Source organism: Sturnira hondurensis, unplaced genomic scaffold (genome assembly GCF_014824575.4).
Source record: "Sturnira hondurensis isolate 20B ecotype Veracruz unplaced genomic scaffold, ASM1482457v3 Scaffold0014302, whole genome shotgun sequence".
NCBI classification, from domain to species: Eukaryota; Metazoa; Chordata; class Mammalia; order Chiroptera; family Phyllostomidae; genus Sturnira; species Sturnira hondurensis.
The window spans coordinates 4,818,240-4,839,227 of record NW_028086933.1 but is presented as its reverse complement, the minus strand read 5'-3'; the positions used below and the strand labels follow the sequence as shown (position 1 = coordinate 4,839,227).

The 20,988-nt window shown below is 36.5% G+C and overlaps 1 protein-coding gene across 1 annotated transcript in view; it reads right to left on the bottom strand.

Moving 5' to 3' along the window:
* Positions 1 to 20,988, bottom strand: part of RTKN2 (rhotekin 2) — a 67,466-nt gene that overhangs the window by 21,314 nt on the left and 25,164 nt on the right. Inside the window, exons 5-7 of the mRNA XM_037062696.1 lie at positions 20,837 to 20,954; positions 18,180 to 18,374; positions 7,644 to 7,738 (exon numbers count right to left, since the gene is read on the bottom strand). Coding sequence (XP_036918591.1) covers positions 7,644 to 7,738; positions 18,180 to 18,374; positions 20,837 to 20,954 — 408 coding nt within the window. The remainder of the gene's footprint in view (positions 1 to 7,643; positions 7,739 to 18,179; positions 18,375 to 20,836; positions 20,955 to 20,988) is intronic.

The window sequence follows — 20,988 nt, the reverse complement described above, 5'->3', positions numbered from 1 at the left end:
TATATCAAAGTCTACTTTTGCTGAGTTTCACTATAATAATTAGCAAAGTGACCCTCTGAATAAATCATTTCGGAACACAACCTTAAGGAAATAATTTAAGAAACCTTTTGCCTTCCCTTCTTCTTCTCCTACCTAACTGCAGAATTTAGTTGTAAGTCATTAGGTGGAATCCACCAAGCTGGGCATCTGTGCTGGGGCTGGGGTGAAGCCGTGGTGTGCTCCAGCTGGGTGAGAGGCGGAGAGGAGGGTGAGTAAGAGAGCTGCCCGGCACGAGGGATCAGGGCCAGAATGGGCTGAGGATGACAGATTACATGGGGCACAGCCTAGAGGCCAAAGGAGATCTCTGCTCAGGGAATGGCCTGGCAGTGGGAGTCAGAGCATGTGCAGAGGGACGGGTCTGCCCCATGGGAGGTATCAGAGCCCAAGGAGAGTGAGAAGAGTACATTTTGGAGGGGCGCCCAGCCATGAAAGTCAGAGTCTGAGGGCAGCAAAGAAGCCATCCAGAGGTTTAATGACCCAGAAAGAAGGGCATCCCAGCAGAGAACAGCTGGGCACAGGGTGTCCGAGCACAGGCAGGCGGAGGAGGGTGTCCACTCTGATGACGGTGAGGGTAACCAGACCTGGGGAAGCAAAGCCAGAGCAGGGAAAGGAGTGTCCACATGGGCAGGGGCTGCCCCGAGGGGAGTCAGAGCCCCAGCAAGCAGAAGAAATCACCCACGCGGAGAAGGGAGGACGGTGGCTTTCAGAGACACTGATTAAAGAAGAAAAACCACTAAAGACAACAGAAAACAGTTTTCCTATTGTCAGAGAAAGGAGTTACACATACACAGAATGAACTCTCTGTGGTTTGGATTAGAACTGGATATACCAGTGTGAACTTAAGGTTTTCAACCACAGGGATTAAGAAATACATGACAGAATATCAACATATATGTGTGATATGTACTCTGTCCACTGAGGGGAGTCTAGGAAAAGCCACATAATAGTGACACTCTGACAGCAACGAAAGTACATAGAGCCCAGATCATGTCTTCTAAATACTATTTCCATGAAAAAGAACCAGCATTCCTTGGAGAAATGGCTGATTCCAGGGCTGAGGCAGGGAAAGTAGACGATGAGCCTGAAAGACCTTGTTATGCCATAAAGCAAGGAAATACTAAAAAATGATGAAGACCTGTCAAAAAACACAGAAGCTATCTTGAATGTGCTCCTATTGGCCAAATTGGAGACAACTTGAACCTCAAATTAAACATGATTTAACAGATTATGATGCACTGAACAAAACAGAAAAACATGAATCCATATTGATATAAATACATAAGTGAATAAATTGAAAGTCCAACAAGAAATAATATGCATAGTTTCATCGTACCCCCGGACAAAGTATGCATTTATTACAAAAGGGGAAACAATAGAGTGACTTTACAATAGAAAAGTTTGGTAGATACTACCATAATCGAGCGAGCAAAGTGCACACCATGAGTAACAGGATGAATCGAAGTGATATGCCACCTAATGGACGCATCAAACACGTCAATTCTCTGACATTTCTCCTAAGATGTGTATCCAGAATTTTAAATGCCAAGAACTTATCAGACAAACCCAGGCTGAAGGACCATCCACAAAATGACTTACTATGATGTGTAAAAGTGCCAAGTTAAAAAAGCCAAGGAAAGACAAAAGAACTGGTCCAGACCGAAAGTAACTAAGGAAGAATGAGGCAATTCATGATTCTGTACCGGATCCTTCTGCCATAAACATTATTGGGACAATGAACAACACCTGAATGGAATCTGAGAATGAGATGGTTGTAATGTATTATCATGCATTTCCTGACTTGCATGACTGCAGTGATGTAGCCAGATGCCCTATTAGTAAGAAATACATATTAACATATTTGGGGATAATGGAGGAGCATCATCTAAGTAACTTGCTTTCATATATACATGTATGTTTTATAAAAATATGTGCATATATTTTTATTTTCATATGTATATATTTTTATGGGGGGAAAGATTTTGACATTCAGATCATAAATTTTCTGTAAGTATGCATATGCTTAAAAAAGTTCTTTCAAAAAACATTAAGATACTCTTTTTATGTGTGTAGTTGGGTATACAGCCTTCAAATCAATATGGAAGGAGAGCACTGCATAATTTATTCTGTTTATCAAGGTAAAAGTAAAAATCCAGCATAAGGTTCTTTGACCAAACAAAAATGATTTTTAAAGATTTCACTGACCCTGTTGGTAGTACCTATAAAATGGATAGCTATTGACTTTCACTTTTATTGCCCAAATGCCTTAGTAACTCTGAAAAATAAAACATTTTTGGTAAAAATACAGTTACTTCACATATAGATGCTATGTAGCCAAGGTTTCATACACAAGTTAAATGAAAAAGACAAGCCTACAATGATGTGTACAAAGTAAAACAAAAATAATTTTATTAACTTACCTTCTCCACATTCTATTTTACATTAGCACACAACAAATTGTCTGGGATTATTCAAATCTTTTTTTATTGATACCTTATTAGAGAGTCTATCTTTCAGAAACAAAGGGTTTAAACTGGGAATAAACAAATAAATACAATACAGGAAATGACCCCAAAATGGGGATATAAATAGATAAATAAATAAAGAAGAATCTTCTTTCCCAAAATAGATAGGAAATGAAATAAAAATTCCATAAAAGCAGAATTTGACTAACACCTGAAATCAACTTCGTGATTTATGAATTTAAAGTTCAAAAGCAAATTTCTTTATACAGTAATCAAGATTTATTAATAACTAATATTCTAAATATCTGTAAACTAGTAATTTTTAAGTCAGGATGCACTTCCTAAAAAAACAGAATCATAAATGATGATTATTTCTCCGTACCAGTTCATACAGTTTGTTCAACCAGCAACGCACTGGAACCTAAATACTCCCTGTAACAACGTGCTGCTCTAGCTAAATCGGCACAGATTCCATGGCCCGCCCAGAAAAATAATCCTTCCTGACTGCAGTCTTGAAACTGGATATTGGATGCAGAATTCCTTGCCACATACCCCATAATCATCTGATACTTCTACTCTAGGTTTCTTTGCAGTTCGGGAGCATTGTTACATAAAATGCAGTCACAGCTTCTTTCCACTTCAGACAAGAAATATGGCATCTCAGCCAGTCATTTAATCTATCTCAGTATCAATTTCTCATTTAAAAAAATACTACCTATCTTAAGTAGGAGGGTTGTGAAAATCAAATAAGATAATGTGCACACGACATCTATCACTGTGTCTGGCACATAATAGATGCTTCTCATAATTTCACTCCCCAAACTGTACCCTTCCCATTTTTCAACGCTCTCTCTCAGTCCTTTTGCAACACATTTCATCAAAAGTCTTAATTCTTCTTTTCTAGGCAAGGGAGGTATTAGGACAAGATAAAATGAAACAGGAAGTGAGAGCAGTTTGACTTTTCATTACTAAAAGATTTTATCTAGTCCATCTGTAGTTTCACAGGGGGAACAAAATGGTTTTAAAAGTGACAGCAACAACAAAACAATACACAGGCGAGACAAAGAAGACAGATAACATCTCAGTTCCGGGTGAGTCAGTCCTCACAATGTGGTTTCAGTGTCTTATAAAAAGTATAAAATTTTCTTGATGACAAATATAAGCCTGAAGATACCATTTTGGCTTTTCCCTTCAACCAGTAAGAATAAAGATGATTTATAAATTTCAAAAATCCTGTATTTCCCTTTGATTTTACAGTTTTTGGTAGACATTAACATAACTCTTTTTAGGAAAACCCCATTACATGAACATTAAGAAAAAAATTAGAAGGTGGCCTTTTTTCTATATAAAAGTCTTCACTTTAATTTTAAAATTTAATTACAGGTTTCAAATATACATGCAGTCCTAGGCATAGACCTATTACACAAAGAGTAGGGCATTTTTTCTTAAATCATAGGTTATTTTTTCTTAAATTATTTTCAGTGGAATCTACAAGTTCTAAAGTCAACAGTTTTGGGTGTTACTGCTCTAGGCACAGGTCTTCTCAGAGTCTTTACTATATTAATCTGCATCGTGTTTCTCTAAGAAAGAGCTATAACAACTGCTCCCGTGCTTCATAAGCATTTTATTAAAGGAGAATCGAGTCACATCTTACAGAACATTGAAGACAACAGAGGAATTACTGCTAAAAGTGATGCTTCCTTTGTGAATTTTACTCCTTTCCACAACTTTTCAGACGATTTGGTTGAGAGAATGGGGCCTTTCATCATCAAGTCCATTCACACATTGACAGTATTTTGAGTCTTCAGTGGCTCTAACGGTTATCACGCCTGACCAGAAAGCACAGCAGGAAGCGCGCGGCTTGTCCCGGATTATTTAAAGTGCAGTCCCACCACTTGCTAGCTGTACGATCCAGTGTGCTACGTTCTCTAAACTGTATTTTACTCATCTGTAAACTGTAAATCATGATAGAATGAGGAACCTGTGAAGGTCACAGAGCTAGCCAGTGGTAGAAATAGAATATGAATCCAAGGCTGACGGCCACACTTTTAACCACTTCGTTGTGCTGTTTCCTTATAACCACATCTCACAGTGACTAAGAATAAAACCTGCTTTAAAAATATTTGTTTGCTAATTTATTTCTACCTTACTGGGGTAAGAACACGTAACAGGAAACACACCCTCTTAGATTTTTCAGTGCACAGTGCAGTATTGTTAACAGCAGGTGCTACGTTGCACAGCAGATCTCTAGAACTTACTCATCTTGTGTGACTGAAACTTTATACCTGTTGATCAGCAACTCTCCCTCCGCCCCTCCTCCAGCCCCTGGTGACTTCCATGCCACTACCCTCTGCGGCTGTGAGTTGGGTTATTTTACATACTGGCTATTTCAGTTAGCATAACGTCCTCGCGGTTCATGCACGTTGTCATGTATCATATAATTCCCTCTTCTTGAAGGCTGAGTAGTGTCCCATAGAATAGTGTCTAGCACATAACAGGCACTCATCATATGGTAGTAGTATGGATGATTCTGCACAAGTGGCGTAAGTGGGATTACAACAAACTTCATTTACTAAATTTTCTGTGAAATTGATAATACTATTGCAGACTTCAAGTTTTGTTATAAAAGGCTGCACTGTTCAGACCAGTCTTCCAGAAAACCAATGAAAATGTTAAATTAACTCTAAGTTTTTCCCAGAGCAACAAAGATAGTGGAATTATATCTTTCATAGTCAAAAAATTTTTTAATTTATTTATATTTAGAGAGATGGGAAGGGAGGCAGAAGGAGATGGAGAGAAACATTGATGTGTGAGAGATACATTGACAGGTTGTCTCGCACACCCCAATCCAGGGACCTGGCCCACAACCCAGGCATGTGCCCTGACTGGGAATCAAACCAGTGACCCTTTGATTTGCAAGCCAGCACTCAATCCACTGGGCCACATCAGCCAGGGCCAGAGTCAAAATTTTTTAAACTGCCAAAGTTATATATTCTGTAAAAAATACTTTCAAGAAGAATCAAAATAAACCTACCACACAAAAACAAAGGTTCAAGAAGTACATAGCCAGAGCGCTGGCTAATGTGGCTCAGTGGACTGAATGCCGGCCTGCAAACCGAAGGAAGTAAGTCACCGGCAGGACACACTACGAGAAACTTTAAATTATACTTCAAGCGGAAGGAAAACGATCCTAGTGTTTAGAATAAGATATAGGTAGTCCATAGGAACATGTGGGTTCATCTAAATAAATATTAAGTACATAAAACACACGGGGGAGTAAATGGTAATGAAAAAATATAATAAAAAAGGAAAAACTTTGTGAAGTTTAAAACTCATATAGAATTGTAATACATAACAATATCCCATAGGTCAGACAAATGGGGTCTAACTTGCTAGTCTCTACATTGTCTGAGGAGAAGGTAAAAACTATCTTTAAATTTTATACTTTACTAAATATTATTAATATTTCTAGAGATAATTTCTAAAAGGTGAGAAAGAATTATAACTTTAATTAGAACAAGGAAAAACTGAAATGATGAAACTATCAATCCTTTAAAGGGTAAGACAAAATAGAAAAACCATTATGGAAAAGACAAATAGAAAACACAGGATGTGATGGGAGATTTAAACCCAAATATTTAATATCATATAATATGGGTTATAAATTATTTGGTATTAAATGGCAAATCACTACATGGGCTGGTAAAAGAACCAAAATTATTGTCAAATTGGATAAAAATTGAAATCTAATGTATAACCCTGTTGGAAGAAGCATATTGACAATATAAAAATAGGTACAGTTTGAGGTAAAGAGTGAAAAAATACTCAATTAAGAAGTGTGAGAATCAAATAGCAAAGGCTCAATTTATATAAAGCAAAAAGAGACATAACTATGAAAACTAGAAAAATCCACAGTAATCAGAATTTGTTACACCTCTCATAATAACAGAGTATATGTAAACGACAATAATTATTTCTACACATTGCTATGTTTCTTTTGCATCAACTACAACTACTGATATATCATCCAGAGAGAAGAGGATTGAGATTAATTTAGCCCCAGGTTTTCTTATATCCTCTGCTACCAATAAAAGGGTTGGCTTCTTCAATTTTAAATTTCAAAATAAGACAGGTCTTTGTTTGCCAATGAGAAGATGGTGGTCATCAATTTTGAGTCAAAGACAAGGATTCCGCACATACAAAACAGTCCGGTTCTCACAAAGCTAGCCTCACAAACAAATGTCTGGCAAGAGCATAGAGAGGAAAGTAAACTTCACTTTTGGAGAAAAGGGATGAATATATTTGAAAAAAAACATAGAATGACTCATGCCTACATTACTTACGCTAATATCCACTTCAGGGGAACATATTAAAATTAAAAGTTATTACTCTCACCACATATACAAGGTCGGTCTGGAAAAAGTCCAGCCATTGCTACTGTAATGGGAGGTATACTTTTTGTGTGACATCGATGTAACCTGGCAGCCAAAGAGAGTAGACTGGAATGTGCACGCATGAACAATGACGACTTCACTGTACTGAGTGGGGCAGCAGACACGGTTGAGTGAGCATGTGTTCTGTGTGGCCGTTACATTCAAAATGACCGCACGAGCAGAGCAATTAATCTGCACCAAACTTTGCATTAAGCTTGAACATTCCACCACAGAGACTCTTCAGGTGATTCAGAAGCCCACAGCTATGGGCAACTGGTGATTGACAGCTTCGTCATGACAACATACCCAGTCATGCATCACAAAAAAACTCTGCATCTGGTGAAGAGTTTTTTGGCAAACATCAAATTGCCCAGGTGACTCAGCCCCACTACAGCCCAGACTTGACGCCCTGTGACTTCTGGCTTTTCCCAAAACTAAAATCACCTTTGAAAGGGAAGAGATTTCAGACCATCGATGAGATTCAGGAAAATATGATAGGACAGCTGATGGCAATTAGAACTGTGTGAGGTTCCAAGGTGCCTTCTTTGAAGGCAACTGAGGCATCATTGTCTTATATACAATGTTTCTTTTATCTTGTATCTTCTTCAATAAATGGACCTATTTTTCATATTACATGGCTGCATACTTTCTGGACAGACCTCGTTATCAATATAATACATGTAATAAGTAAATTATATACCGTACTTACCATTTCCATTAATAGACAGATTATGGGTCTTGAAACTGTCCTCAGCACTTTCCAAGGTCAGTGTAGTGTGAGCTAGCAAATTATACTTTGCACCACTAATAGTGAGAAAGAAGACATGTTTTAAGTACTCTAGTATATTTTCTATCACATACAATATTAGATGTTTAACAACAACAAAATAAACCTGATTAAAAAATGGGCAATTACTTGAATGGATAGAACATTTCTCCAAAAGAGATACATAAATGGCCAATAAAAACATGAAAAATGCTCAAGATCACCAGTGATTAGGAAAATGCAAATCTATACCACAATGAGATACCACTTCACAGCCATTAGGATGGCTATCATAAAAAAACAATAACAACATCAACAACATAGAAAGATAGAAAATAACACATGTTGGTCAGGATGCGGACAAATTGCTGATGGGAATATAAAATGGTGTTACCACTATGGAAACAGCATAGTGGCTCCTCACAAAATGAAAAATAGAATTGCCATATAAGTCAGCAATAAGTCAACTCTTCTTCAGGGCATATTCCCAGAACTGAAAGTAGGGACTCAGATCTGCGTAAACACATGACAACAGCAGCACTATTTACAACAGCCAAATAGGGAAGGTGGCCCAAGTCAGGGCTGAAAGGATAAAAAACAGGTATATACATACAATGGAATATTATTCAGCCTTAAAAGAAAGAAAATTCTGATTCCAACATGGATGAATTGCAAAGACATTATGTTAAGTGAAATAAGTCACTCACAGAGGACAAATACTATATGATTGATTCCGCTTATATGAGGAACCTAGGAAAGTCAAATTTACAGAAACAGAAAGTAGAATGGAGGTCTCCAGGCTCTGAGTGGAGAGGGAAACCGGGTGTTAGTGTTTAGTGGGCACAGAGTTTCCATTTGAGGAGGGAAAAAAGTTCTGGAGATTGACAGTGGTGAGGGTTGTACAACACTGTGTATCTGCTTAATGCCACTGAATTATATACTTAGGCAAATTTTTTGTTATGTATATGTTACCAAAATAAAAAAATGAAAAAACACATTTAGGTGTTATTAATGACAGTTTAAAGTTAACATAAATGATTAATCAACTCTTCATTTCTTTATACTATTTCATCTTAAGAAAATCTGAAAATTCCCTGGTTTAACTTACAAATGTTTCTTTTGAAAGATCTCCATTCATTCAAAATTATAAACTTAACACCTTATATGTGCCAAGTCGTACACAAGGTAATGGGCATGAATAGTAAACAAGACTCAGAATTATACTCTGATGCAAGAGACAGGGGGGGAAAGTAGAGGAATAAATCAAATACTAGTATTTCAAAGTTATAATGCAACTTTTTTCTATGAAAGAAACAAAGAGTATAAGAATACTGAGGACCTATGTTAGGTAGGGAATTGAGAAAGGACCCTCCAAAGAACTAACAGTTATGAACAAAAGGATAGGGCCGAGCAAAGGATGCAGAAAAACATTTTAAGCAGAGAGAATAACACGTGCAAGGAGAGGCTGAGAGAAGACAAGAGTGGCTGAGGCATAGTGAGCAAGTGGGGAACACGGCACAACACAGCACTGAAAATACAGGTGGGGACTGAATCACCTAAGACGGTGAGCCCTGGAAGAACAGTGGATTTACTTCCAAGTGTAATGGGAAGCCATTGGAGAAGGTTAATTAGGAGGACAGTGAAGGATCTGGTTCATATTTATTTCCTGGAGATCAGACTAAATCTCCTTCTGGTTATCCACTTTAAAGATTTGTAATTTTTCTCTATAGTATGGAAAAATGGAGATTTTCCCCACTCCTACTTCCATTTTTTTCATTAAGCTACCTAAGTTAAAAGAGCACATTGCCAAAGTATCTAAAAATTGTGATGATAAATTTCATATCCTGACTTTCTGTGGTTATAAAGGTGAAAAATTTTGTTCAATAATTGTATTTCCCCTGCTAGTAATCTTAATTTTATTTCAAGACTCCTCTCAGTTCTTTAATTTTCCAAAATAATAAATCTTAACACTGAAAACAGTAAAGAACGTGTTTTTTAAAAGAAGGGGACAGAGAGATGGACAGACAGAAATATAGACAAACCTAGGGAAAAAAAGAAGTAGTCTGATGGGGATCTCTGTTAATTATGCCAGGTTATATGTTTTATAAACCTCATCTCACTAATCTTTTTTGTTTGTTTGTTTTGGGGTTTTTTAAATATTTTATTTATTTTTAGAGAGAAGGGGAGGGAGAAAGAGGGGAAGTGAAACATCAATGTGCCTCTCATGTGCCCCCTACTGGGGACCTGGCCCACAACCCAGGCATGTGCTCTGACTGGGAATCAACCCAGCAACACTTTGGTTTGCAGGCCTGTGCTTAATCCACTGAGCTACACCAGCCAGGGTGTCATATCACTAATCTTTAATAAAATCTCTACTACAAAGGAAAAACAGGTATACATGTGCTATGCAGTTCATGCATACTACGCTTCTTTGGTGTAATGCCATGCCCTACAGAATACTACCCCCCGTGAGAACACCTCCTGTTTTTTGTTTTTCCAGTTATATTGAGAAATCATTGATACACATCACTGGAGAAGTTTAAGATGTACAGCATGATGGCTGATCTTGGTTTTAACACGCAACTATCAAAAACCACACCTGTCTTTCAATAACCCACGTTTTTTGTCAGTGTTTATACAGGAAAATTTATGTTTTTGTCTCCCAAACATTTTTTCACAAAAAACAATGTATGAGTAAGTTTCAAGTTACATTCTAAATACAGCTGGTATAATATCAGACTCATATGTGAAACTTTGGAAAAGTTTGCTAAGTATTAACAAATCTCCACTTTGCTAGAGCTAAGAGGCCCCAGCCTCATATTCAGCGTCACGATTCTCTGCTGTTATTCACTTATCCTGAACCAGTGTCTAGAATGCCTCTCATAATTAGCTCTTATCTTTCCCTGGTGTTAGACAATGAGTACCCCCACACACCAAAAAAAAGTTGAGGAAGTATTAAAAAAACTGTGGAGAAAGAATCAAAGCAATTGAGAACAGCGATTATAATGGGAGAGCATACATCACTACACAAAAACTGCCTGTTAACAATCACAAGCTGTTTTAATATTTTAAGTATTAGTTCAACATGATGATTTGTCATTGATATACAGATTTCATGGGACTACATTATCATTTTTTCCCCACTTAAAATGGTAGGAAATAGACTCCCGTCAGCATGTTAGCACAGGGTGTTATCCTAGGGAGGAGGTTCTTGGCAGTGAGTGGGTAACTGCTGCAGGGGAGGAACGCTCGCCTTGGTGGCAGCAGGCCCAGCGGCTGGAGGGCGGGGTGGGGGCGGGACACATCCAACAGGAAGGAGGGGCGACTCTGTACATCACAGTGCTGTGCAGGGCATGATGAGGCACCGGATTTTATTCTGAGTAAAATGGGGAGCAAATGGTAAGTTCTGGGCTATGTGTTGTGATCTGACTTGTATTTTTGATCCCTCTGGTTGCTGCTGTATGGAGAACAGAGCACAGAGGCCAAGAGCGAAAGTGAATGGAGACACGAAGCAAAAAGCTACTGCAATGGATGGGTCAAGAGCTATGCAGGCCTGGAATAGGGTGATGGCTGGAGGGGTGGTGAGAAGTGGTAACATTCTTGATATAGCCTTAAAGTTGAGCCAATGTGGACATTGGATGGATGTGAAAGTAAATAGTCAAAGATAACTCCAAGGCTTTTGGCCTGAGCAACGGAAAAAAATGGAATTGTTATTAACTGCAATGAGTCTGACTAAGAAGAATAGATAAAGAATTTAGTTTGGATAAGTTAAGTCTGAGATACTTTTAGGTATCTGGATGGTATCTTTACAGGCAGCTAGGTAGATGAATCTGGAGTCAGGAGAGGAAAATTGTTGAAAAATTGAATTTGGAAATTACTAGTACCTAGATAAAATTTAATATAAGTTAGAAATCTAAAGGAAGTTCGAGGACCGAACACTGGGACACAAGCACTCTGTCACTAATGATTAAGCTGAAGAGCAATGAACAAAGGAGAGGTGAGGAACAGCCACTGAGACAGAAGAAAATTCCCGGAAGTGGTATTCTAGAGGGCAAGTCACAAAAACTGTTTCAAGGAGAGTGATCAATTATGTTAAATAATGTCAAAAGGTCCAGGAAAGGGGATACTGACAACTGACCCCAGGCTCTGGGAGCACGTAGATCACTGTTGGCTTTGCCAAGAGCAATTTCTATAGAGTGGGATGGAGGCAACGTGATGAAAGCTGACCGACACTTTCTAAGAAAGAATGGGAGCAGAAAAAGTGGAGATGGGGAACATAAAAAACTCTTATCCGTAAAGAATAGCTATGAAAAAGGCAGTAGAAGTGAGAGATATTTCAGTATGTTTGTATTTGTGGAAATGATGCAGGAGAAAAATTCATGATGCCACAGAGGCGGGGCGGGTGCGTGTGTAGGAGCCTACTTTTGAGTAGCTGAGAAGATGTGATCGAGTGTACAACTAGGAGAGGCAAAGGCGGTTCGCAAAGGCGAGCAGCAAATACAGGCCCAAATGCTGGTGGATTTTATGGAGGGAAGATATGCAAGTTCTTTTCAGACTACTTCATCAGTGGAACAGTCAGCAGCTTTGGGGAAGGCATGGAGAGGATGGGGTGCTGGTGGTTTCAGAAGAGAGAATCATATGATGTAAACTTCCTACCCTAAGGAGAAGTGGAGTAGAAGGCTATGACAACTCCGGATTGCGCAATCACACTGAAACTCACTTAAGGTTAGAGATCACATGTCTAACGTGAACCACTCAGCAAGACTCTTTTTCTCCAGCTTCCTCATCTATTCCTCATGAGTGTGGGTGCAGAGGAGTTAAAAGTAAAATTTAACCAAGGTTCGAGTTTTTCAAAGGTTAGTATGACAAAAGGAGAAAATGCTTCTAGAAAGAATTAAATGGCAAGTCATGGAATGTAAGCTAAGATGGAGGCAGAGCACTGAAGGGAGCAAGCTGGGGATGTGCGAAAGGGGAGACGAAGTGGAATGCCCACTATCGAGATTTTAGAAGGTGTGTAATTTTTAGTAATGACAAGACTTAGAGTACAATCACAGGTGGGTGGCGGAAAAGGGCGAAAGGACAAGATCACTGGAGCCAAGGGAGTCATGAAACTGAGGGGTAAAAGTACTAAACGGATAGTTCATAAGTATTTTAAGTCCATCAAGGAAATAAAGAACAAATTGACAGTGACCAGAGGGAAGTGGGGAGGGGAATAACTGGGGAGAGAAGGGGAAGGGGTAAGCCAAGGACACCAGTAGGAGACTCAGGGGCATGGACAATGCGGGGGGGTTGACGGTGGGAGCGGGGGGAACAGAGCAAGGGGGATCAATGGGGAAAAGGCAGAACAACTGTAACTGAACAACAAAAAAATTTTTTAAAAAGAAAAATACAGGAAGTAGCTGTGCTATAGGCTGTGCATTTGCACTGAGGGAACTAGAGAGGTGGTATGTTTAGGCAGCAATCTCTGTGGGAGAAGAGGCTAAAATTATGTGATGACAAAATAAATGTTTACTTTTTCCCCCTCAAGCCTTAAGAAATGGTTGTGACTAAAACATCTTTTCCTCAACTACTTTAAGGTAAACATAGAACACATTTGCCTCTATTTCCAATGAATGACACGTATGAAAATAACAATACAAAAAAGCTATTGATAATCTCCTCTAAGAATAGTTAAATAAACTATTTATTTAGATAGATAATGTGGTCATTAAAATGATTTTGTGAAGACTGCAATAACTCTTAAAAAACTTGAATGCACAGTATAATTGTGAATGTCTAAATCTCCCCTAAAGCGAGTTATTTTAAAACCTGGAAGAAAAATATTAGTTCAAAATTGTAAAAAGTATTTGATTTAGAGTGGTTGAACTATGAATAACTTTTCTAGATTCTATTTCTCAAGTTTATATTACTTTTATAATGAAGTAATAAATGTGGTGAAGTGGTTGTAGGATAAAAACTTCCCCTAAAAATCACAGACATGCAAAATGTGATGATACTCCATCTAGCAATGTGCAGCGGAAGGCACTTTGACAGGCAATATCTTTTTAAAGGCTTATAATAACTACTTGAGGTAGGCAGGGCAGAGATTTGCAGATGGAGAAACTAAAGTTCACAGAACATAATTAACTTGCCTGCGGCTAGCAAGTGGTATATGGAAGGAGAAGCCTACTATACTACACTTAGTACCTTTATACTTCATTAAGGAATTGTTCAAAATTAAGGTTCCTCTTCTGTTAAAACAGATACACAATGACCATATTTTACTAAGGCATGGAACATGACTTACTAACCTTTGACTCCAATGTGCCACATGAAATAACTACTTAATAACCATTTCTAAGATCTTTAAATAAATGAATAAATTATATTCAGTACTTGAGTAATTCCTTAGTTATGTTTGAACACTGCATAATTTTTCATACTACCAAACCATTAACACCCTTACTCCTCAAAACATCAGTAACCCATTTATCCTGGACAAGTGTTAGTATACTAGTTTCATAATTTCAATCTAATTTAAAATGTAGTATAGTGGCTTTTTAAAGTTAATACACTTTTTTGTCAAGTAAATAATCATCGTCAACTTTACCAGTTTTCACAAGATGACTGTTTAAAGTGATGTATATTTATTTGCACAATGAAAAATAATGTGCTGAATACCTCTTAAGGAGCATAATGTGGTGAATTCAGCGACTAGAGGCACTGGGAAAATCTAGCTAAATTCCACAAATAAAATGAATAAATGAAATCACACCAGGGAGCATGCTAAAATTACCAAAAATGTTCACTGTCCTCTTTCAGATCAAACAATACTTTATGATGACATTTCACGTTACTTCATTTTTAAGCCATGACTAATTACAATGGCAATACTTCCAAAAGCAACAATGATCTCACTTTTAAAACATTCCTGTCAGGATAACATTTTCTTACTAAAACATTACACTCATTCCTTTTAGCCAACCCTAATATTGAGTTCCCAAAAGTTTAATCAGCTACATTTTTTAAATTAAAAAGGCCAATTGTTATAAGATTAGGTGCGGGGGCATCCAAAAATGTTATGAAAAAAATAAATTACTACTTTAAATGGTAGTCTAAAAAAAGTACAGACTTTTGTCAGGAAGAACAGCTGTATTTGATCACATACCATACCACCAGAGAAGATACATACTGCCCAAGTTGGATCTTTGGTGCCCACTGCGGCTACAAATTTAAAATTGTATTAGGAATCCTTGCACTGGTCTTGAACTAGATCACTGTTAAATAAATAAAATTTATCCCCTACACACTCTTTTTACTAATTCTGTTCTCAAACTCTTACCACGGTGCTGAAGTGGCCAGCTGAGGAAGCACCAGGTAAGAGGAGCCCTGGGCTGTGAGTTCAACCTCACACACTCTGGGTTCCCACCAGATGCTGGTGTTAGGAGAATATGATTTGGTGAAATGTTGTTAAAGGCTTTATCCCACCTTTTGACCTACTTTGATGGTATAAACACATGACATGCAAGTTTCATGGACAATGTTCATAAGGAAAATTATTGTTTCGATTCACACGTAAACCAAGTACAATGACAAATCTAAATAGAAGAAATGCTTCAAAACAATAGGTCAATCACTACTTTAAAAAAAAAGCTTAATAACAAATAATTTTATTCTCAAAAATTCCACTAGGCTTCAAAGAGGAATATAGGTTAAATACAAGTTTGAACATTACTTAGATTATGTTCTATGACATAATAAACAATAATTTTAAATTTTGAAATATGTCTACATTTTATAATCCTACGTCAAGTTTCTAAACAGCAACGCTTCAGCATGAGTTGGAAAAAAAAAGTTCAAAAAGGACTGGTCTTAGAATAATACCAATAATGGGAAGAGCTATATTTATTAAATGCTTACCACATGTAAAGTTCAGGAATTATCTTTTGGAATCTCATAATGGTCCTAAGGAGTTAGATACAATTACATTATTACCATGGTTCCCACTTCACAGAGGGAAAACCAAAAACCCAGAGGGTGAATTAATCTGCCCTGGGTCCCACAAATAAACGACAGATAAAAAACGGAAACACTCACTGCCCTGCAACGAAGTCACAAACTGAGAGTGTCACTCATTGTCTTCACATGCGTTAAAGGTGCATAAAACCCTGCAAATGTCTCCATGGAGCCTTCTAAAAAGAAACGATTTTGTCCACCGGTCCTGACATTCCCTGTGACGAAGTAGAGGACCTGGGAATACTGCAACGGGTCCAGGACACAACTGGCCCTGTCATTTTTAGATAAGAAATTTTGCTGCTTAAATAAGTTTTAAAATTACTGAATTTGGTGATTTCCTCTAACATCTCTTTCAGTTCTAAAATCTCTGTTTTGACCTAGAAATATAATTGCTCATTTAATTTATCAAAAAGAAATAGTTCCACTACCTTGTGGTTCAATTAAAGTACCTTTCAGCAAAAACTTGATAGAATCTTAACCTAGAAAACTTTAAAAATGTCCTTAATTCCAAAGGATGAAAATCTAAGGTCCCCTCTTTCCTCCTTTTTAATGACATTTATGTTAAAAAAGACATTTTCTATGACAGTTTTTTAGTAGAAGGGACCAATTCATGGATCACAAAATCAATTTAATAATTTATAACCAGCATTTTTAAAGACTGAAAATAACTAGAAATTAAAAATTCTGATAATTGTACTATAAATAGCAAGCGCTAAATATTGCTTCATGAAATCTATTTATGGAGTTGTATACTCAGTCACAACATAGAATTTATTTCTCACCACGGGTCTCAATCAAAACAGACTGAAAGCCACAATGCTAGATAGAGTCCCAAGGCGTTTTTCACATGAAGTATATCTGACACAAAAAGAGTTATTTAATTACATTCTGATGACTGATATTTCCAGATTCTATACCTAAAGTATTTTGTTTTTTGTAATTATAGTAAAATTATTGACATGCTGAAGAGCCAACTCTACTAAGACATACAAAGAAATTCTAGGAATGTAGCCCAACCAACAGTTTTCCCAAGAAACAGAAACATAAAACAATTGCTGAGGCAACAAACACAATGTTTAAAGAAAGTATCTGAAAGAAACCAGGGTTCCTTGAAGAAACGGTAATTCCAAGCCTGGGCAGAAAAATACAAGATGAAAGTGGAACATCTTGTGTCATAAACCAGAGAAGCTATCAGAGATTAGGTTGCGTCAAAACGACACAGTAGTCAGTTTAAAAGCTTCCCATCGATCAAATAGGGGACAATTTGGTTTCAGAAAGAATAATACCTGTAAAAGAATGAGACAGGAATTTGTAAAAATCCAGTAGTTCAAATAAAAGATAATGCTGATCACCTCCACGATTGCTAGGGTATCAACTTAATATTCTAAAATTGGGTAAACAAAAGGAAGTATTTTTCCCTGCCTTTCCTTCATCCGTTATTTTTAGCACTAATAGTTCATGAAGGAAAGTTCTTCTCTGAGAGAATTCCAGGTTTAAAAAAAAATGCAGGACAAATTTTTAAAGTCACCAAATTATAATCCCTGATGAAATAATGAATGCTCAGTAATGGTTGCTAAAACCATTAGATAAAAGATTGATAGGCAATTTTATAATAGATGAATCAGGCTGGCAACATTTGAATCCACCGATCAATTTTAACATGACTAAAAGTGGGACAAGGCTTCCTAATGGGAGACAGTAAAAAGTATATATAATCAATATGAAGTATTACTGCCCTAAAACAAAACCTGACCCTTATCAGTTCCCTAGATCTACTATCTACCAGTTGTAGGACAAACAGGGGGCAGAAAAAGATGTTAAAAAGAAGAGCCACAAATACACAGTTACGCTAAACTCAAAATATGGGGAATTCTGTAAGATCTGGTTTCTTCAATAAATAGCAGCAGAAAAAAGTAAACAGGAAATTGCTAAGGATTAAAAGAAATTTAAAAGACTCACTGTAAAGCAACATGTAGACCTTGTTTGGATCCTGATTTACACAAACAAATCATAAAAGGACTTTTTCAGAGTTGAGGCAATTTGAATACAGACTAGATACATATCACATGATACTAAGGACTTTTTATTTTGTTAGGGGTGATAATGGCAATGTAGTTTAGTGATAAAGGTAAAATATTTTTTAAATCTGTAAGAAGAAAGCATGCCATACAGAAATTCAATTAGCACCTGATATGTAACAAATACTTTTACATATAGATAGTTCCTTTTCAAGAAAAACATTTCATCTTTCCGGTAGATTCTGGAATTCCAAATCACTGAAAACACATTCTCACTCAAATTCCTACTTTTGAAGTAAGGTATTAAGGCTACTTCAGCTGGGTAAATGTCAGACAGCCAAGTTTTGTTTCTGTTGCAGGATGTTTTTTCCATTTAAAATGTAAACATACACTCCACATACAGTACTTTAAAATGTCACAAACATATAATTATACTGTCACTATAAATATCGTATTAGAAACTTACGAAATAGCACAACTGAAGGACAAACATGTTTCATGATCTTCTTGAAGCACTGAATTTATTTTCTTCCCTGTAGCTTTACTTATAGATGTCTTCAGTTTCTTAGCTAATTTCTTTGGTGTATTGGTTATAGAAGAGTCTTCTGTACAGCAACTATATACTTCCACCTTTATCTGAAAGTCTGGCTTTGCTTCATTACTGAAAACAAGGATATTCATAATGTTAGAAATTTAACTCAGTAGAAAATAGAATTATAACATCCTTTGATGTTTCCTACACTTAAAATCAGCATGTGAAATGGGTTTATGTTAATAGATGTTAATGAGACAGACTCTCCCAGTGTTTATTTAGTATCTAAATGACCTGAGAGAGTCTGCAACTTCCAGAGCTACCAGCTTCTAAAAAGTAGGTCAATCTTAACTCAATTTAACCAACACATACAGGCACATTACTTAAAGAAAAAGAATAAAATGCCCTGGTCATTTTGCTGCCAATGCTATTTCTCCTTGTCATCCCTTTAACACAGCCATTTTTAAGGTATTTACATTATACATGTAATTTCCTGAAATGACTGTTCTTCCATAAGAAAAAAAGGTTTGGGGAAAAAAAAGAAAAGAAAAAAAGCAGAAGCAAATATTTCTTCCACTCAAACCTTTAGTTTTCATTTCTTTTTCATCGTCACTTATAGTCCACTCACCACATGCTGCTAACCCATCCCATATACCAGTCCCACCTTTCTGCCTAACAACTCTAAAGCAACATTTCAATATTTGGTTATATAGGGGAAAGCAAACAAAGAAACAAACAAACAAACAAAAAATGGTAGAAGGAGATATGCTCAAGACATGAATTCCTTGAAGGCAAGGGCTGTCTTAATCTTTGTACTCTTAATCTAGCACAAAAGGTATTCAATGAATATTTATTAAACCCATATGCAGAAATTCTGCAATTTTAGCAAACACTAGGGTGGCCTTTGTCCTTTGTCAGGCACAATGAACTGCCTCTCCCATAAAAGACTGTGGTGGTGTCACCACCAACAAAACCACGCGAAGCTGCAGAAGAGTCCGTCAGTAGAGGTTGCCCGGATGATCCATCCGCCTCAGAGATTTTAAAACTGCAGCACAGGCTTTTGAAGATTTAAATGGCCAATCCAGAGTCTGCATAAATCCCAGGAATAATATCCAGATATTTTTATAGTTTATTGTTTGGCAACTTTTAAACATACAGTATTCCTGGTAATGACTAACAAATGTCAATATTTAGAGGAAAACCAGAGGTTCATAAATATTGAACAGTTATTAAAAACAACCATAACAAAAAGCACATTTTTAAACAACATTTAGAACATTTGACTGCAGTTATTCTTAGGACAATCTAAAATATTTACAGAATTTTTTAAAAAATTACAAATCATGTGCTGTTTTCCCAAGTAACTGGCATTGTTCTTTCCTTGAAAAAATTCTTATTTTTGTCTTTGTCATAAAACAAACAGGAGCAAAGTCATGTGAAGAAAAGAGTCCATTAACAGGTTGACCTTGACAGAAAAAAATTCACTAGCAATAGTTGGTAATGGAGATAAATGTATTTATGTAACTAAGAAAAATTATTTTTGTCTCAATTATGTGAGCATGTGGCAATATTTTGGGGACCCTAAATAAATTTGCTTCAATAAAGCTTGTAAAAAAGGCCTGCACAACTGCTCATAACCCAGAACAATGCATTTTGTTTTTCCACGCTACACAATGATTTAGGGGATACCAGACAGAAGCCACAAAATACGGTTTGCAAAAGTTGTTTTTCTTAAATGTTAGGTTGAGTGGTAAATCATACAACATTACTTTAAAATCTCAACTATATAGCTCCACAGCTGGAAATGGAAAAAACCATGCATACTGATTTTATTTTAATAGTTAAATAGCTATTAATATTTACATATTAAGATAGTGTCTTTGAAACCCTGAAAGAAACACAATTCACACACTGATTTAGGCCAATAGAATCTTTTAAAGGGGCCATGAAAAACTTGGGTTAGTTAAAAAGGATTTCTCTGGGTACCTAAGGAGTCCTTTCTGGTGCTGTGTCACGACCACAATAAAACGAGCCCCCAAAAAAGCAGGGGCAGTAACAACAGCCCTGAGGATGCCTCAAGTCTTTATTGTTTGCAGTACATGAAAGGAGTCCACCATAAGAAAAAGAATATCTTCAATTTTACTAAAGCGCTTTTCCTATGATACATATATCAGGACCATCTTATAAATAAAGTTGTAATACTATTTTAGTTATTTCTGTAACTAAACCTCCGACATGAGACATAGGAACCTGTTTTATGCCCAAATTCTCTCTATATGAAGTATTGCTATAATGAGATTCCCTTATATTCATAGCTTAGTTAATAAACTATAAAATGTTATAAAAATTAATAAAAATCTATTATATCCAAGTCAAATATTTACTATTTATATAACACAATTTCCATTTTACTTTAAACTGGAAAATTTCAAATGCAGACATAGGCTTCCTTTGAATAATTTTTAAAATAAATGTAAACATTTAAAGATCTAATGCTTTAAAAATAACTCAAAGACCCAATAACTATGCCCTTCTTTTAAAAGGCATAAATTTCTACTATTTTCATTCTTGAAGGATAAAAAAGTACTTACAATATAGTTACATTTTCAAAACATATATCTGTGGTTGTTTTATCAACAATTACCATGTCAGTATCAAAAACTTCAGCTCCCATTTTGAATAAACAAAAAATGGCATAACGCTGTGATCCTAGAGAAAAAAGAAACATTTTAAGCCACAATCC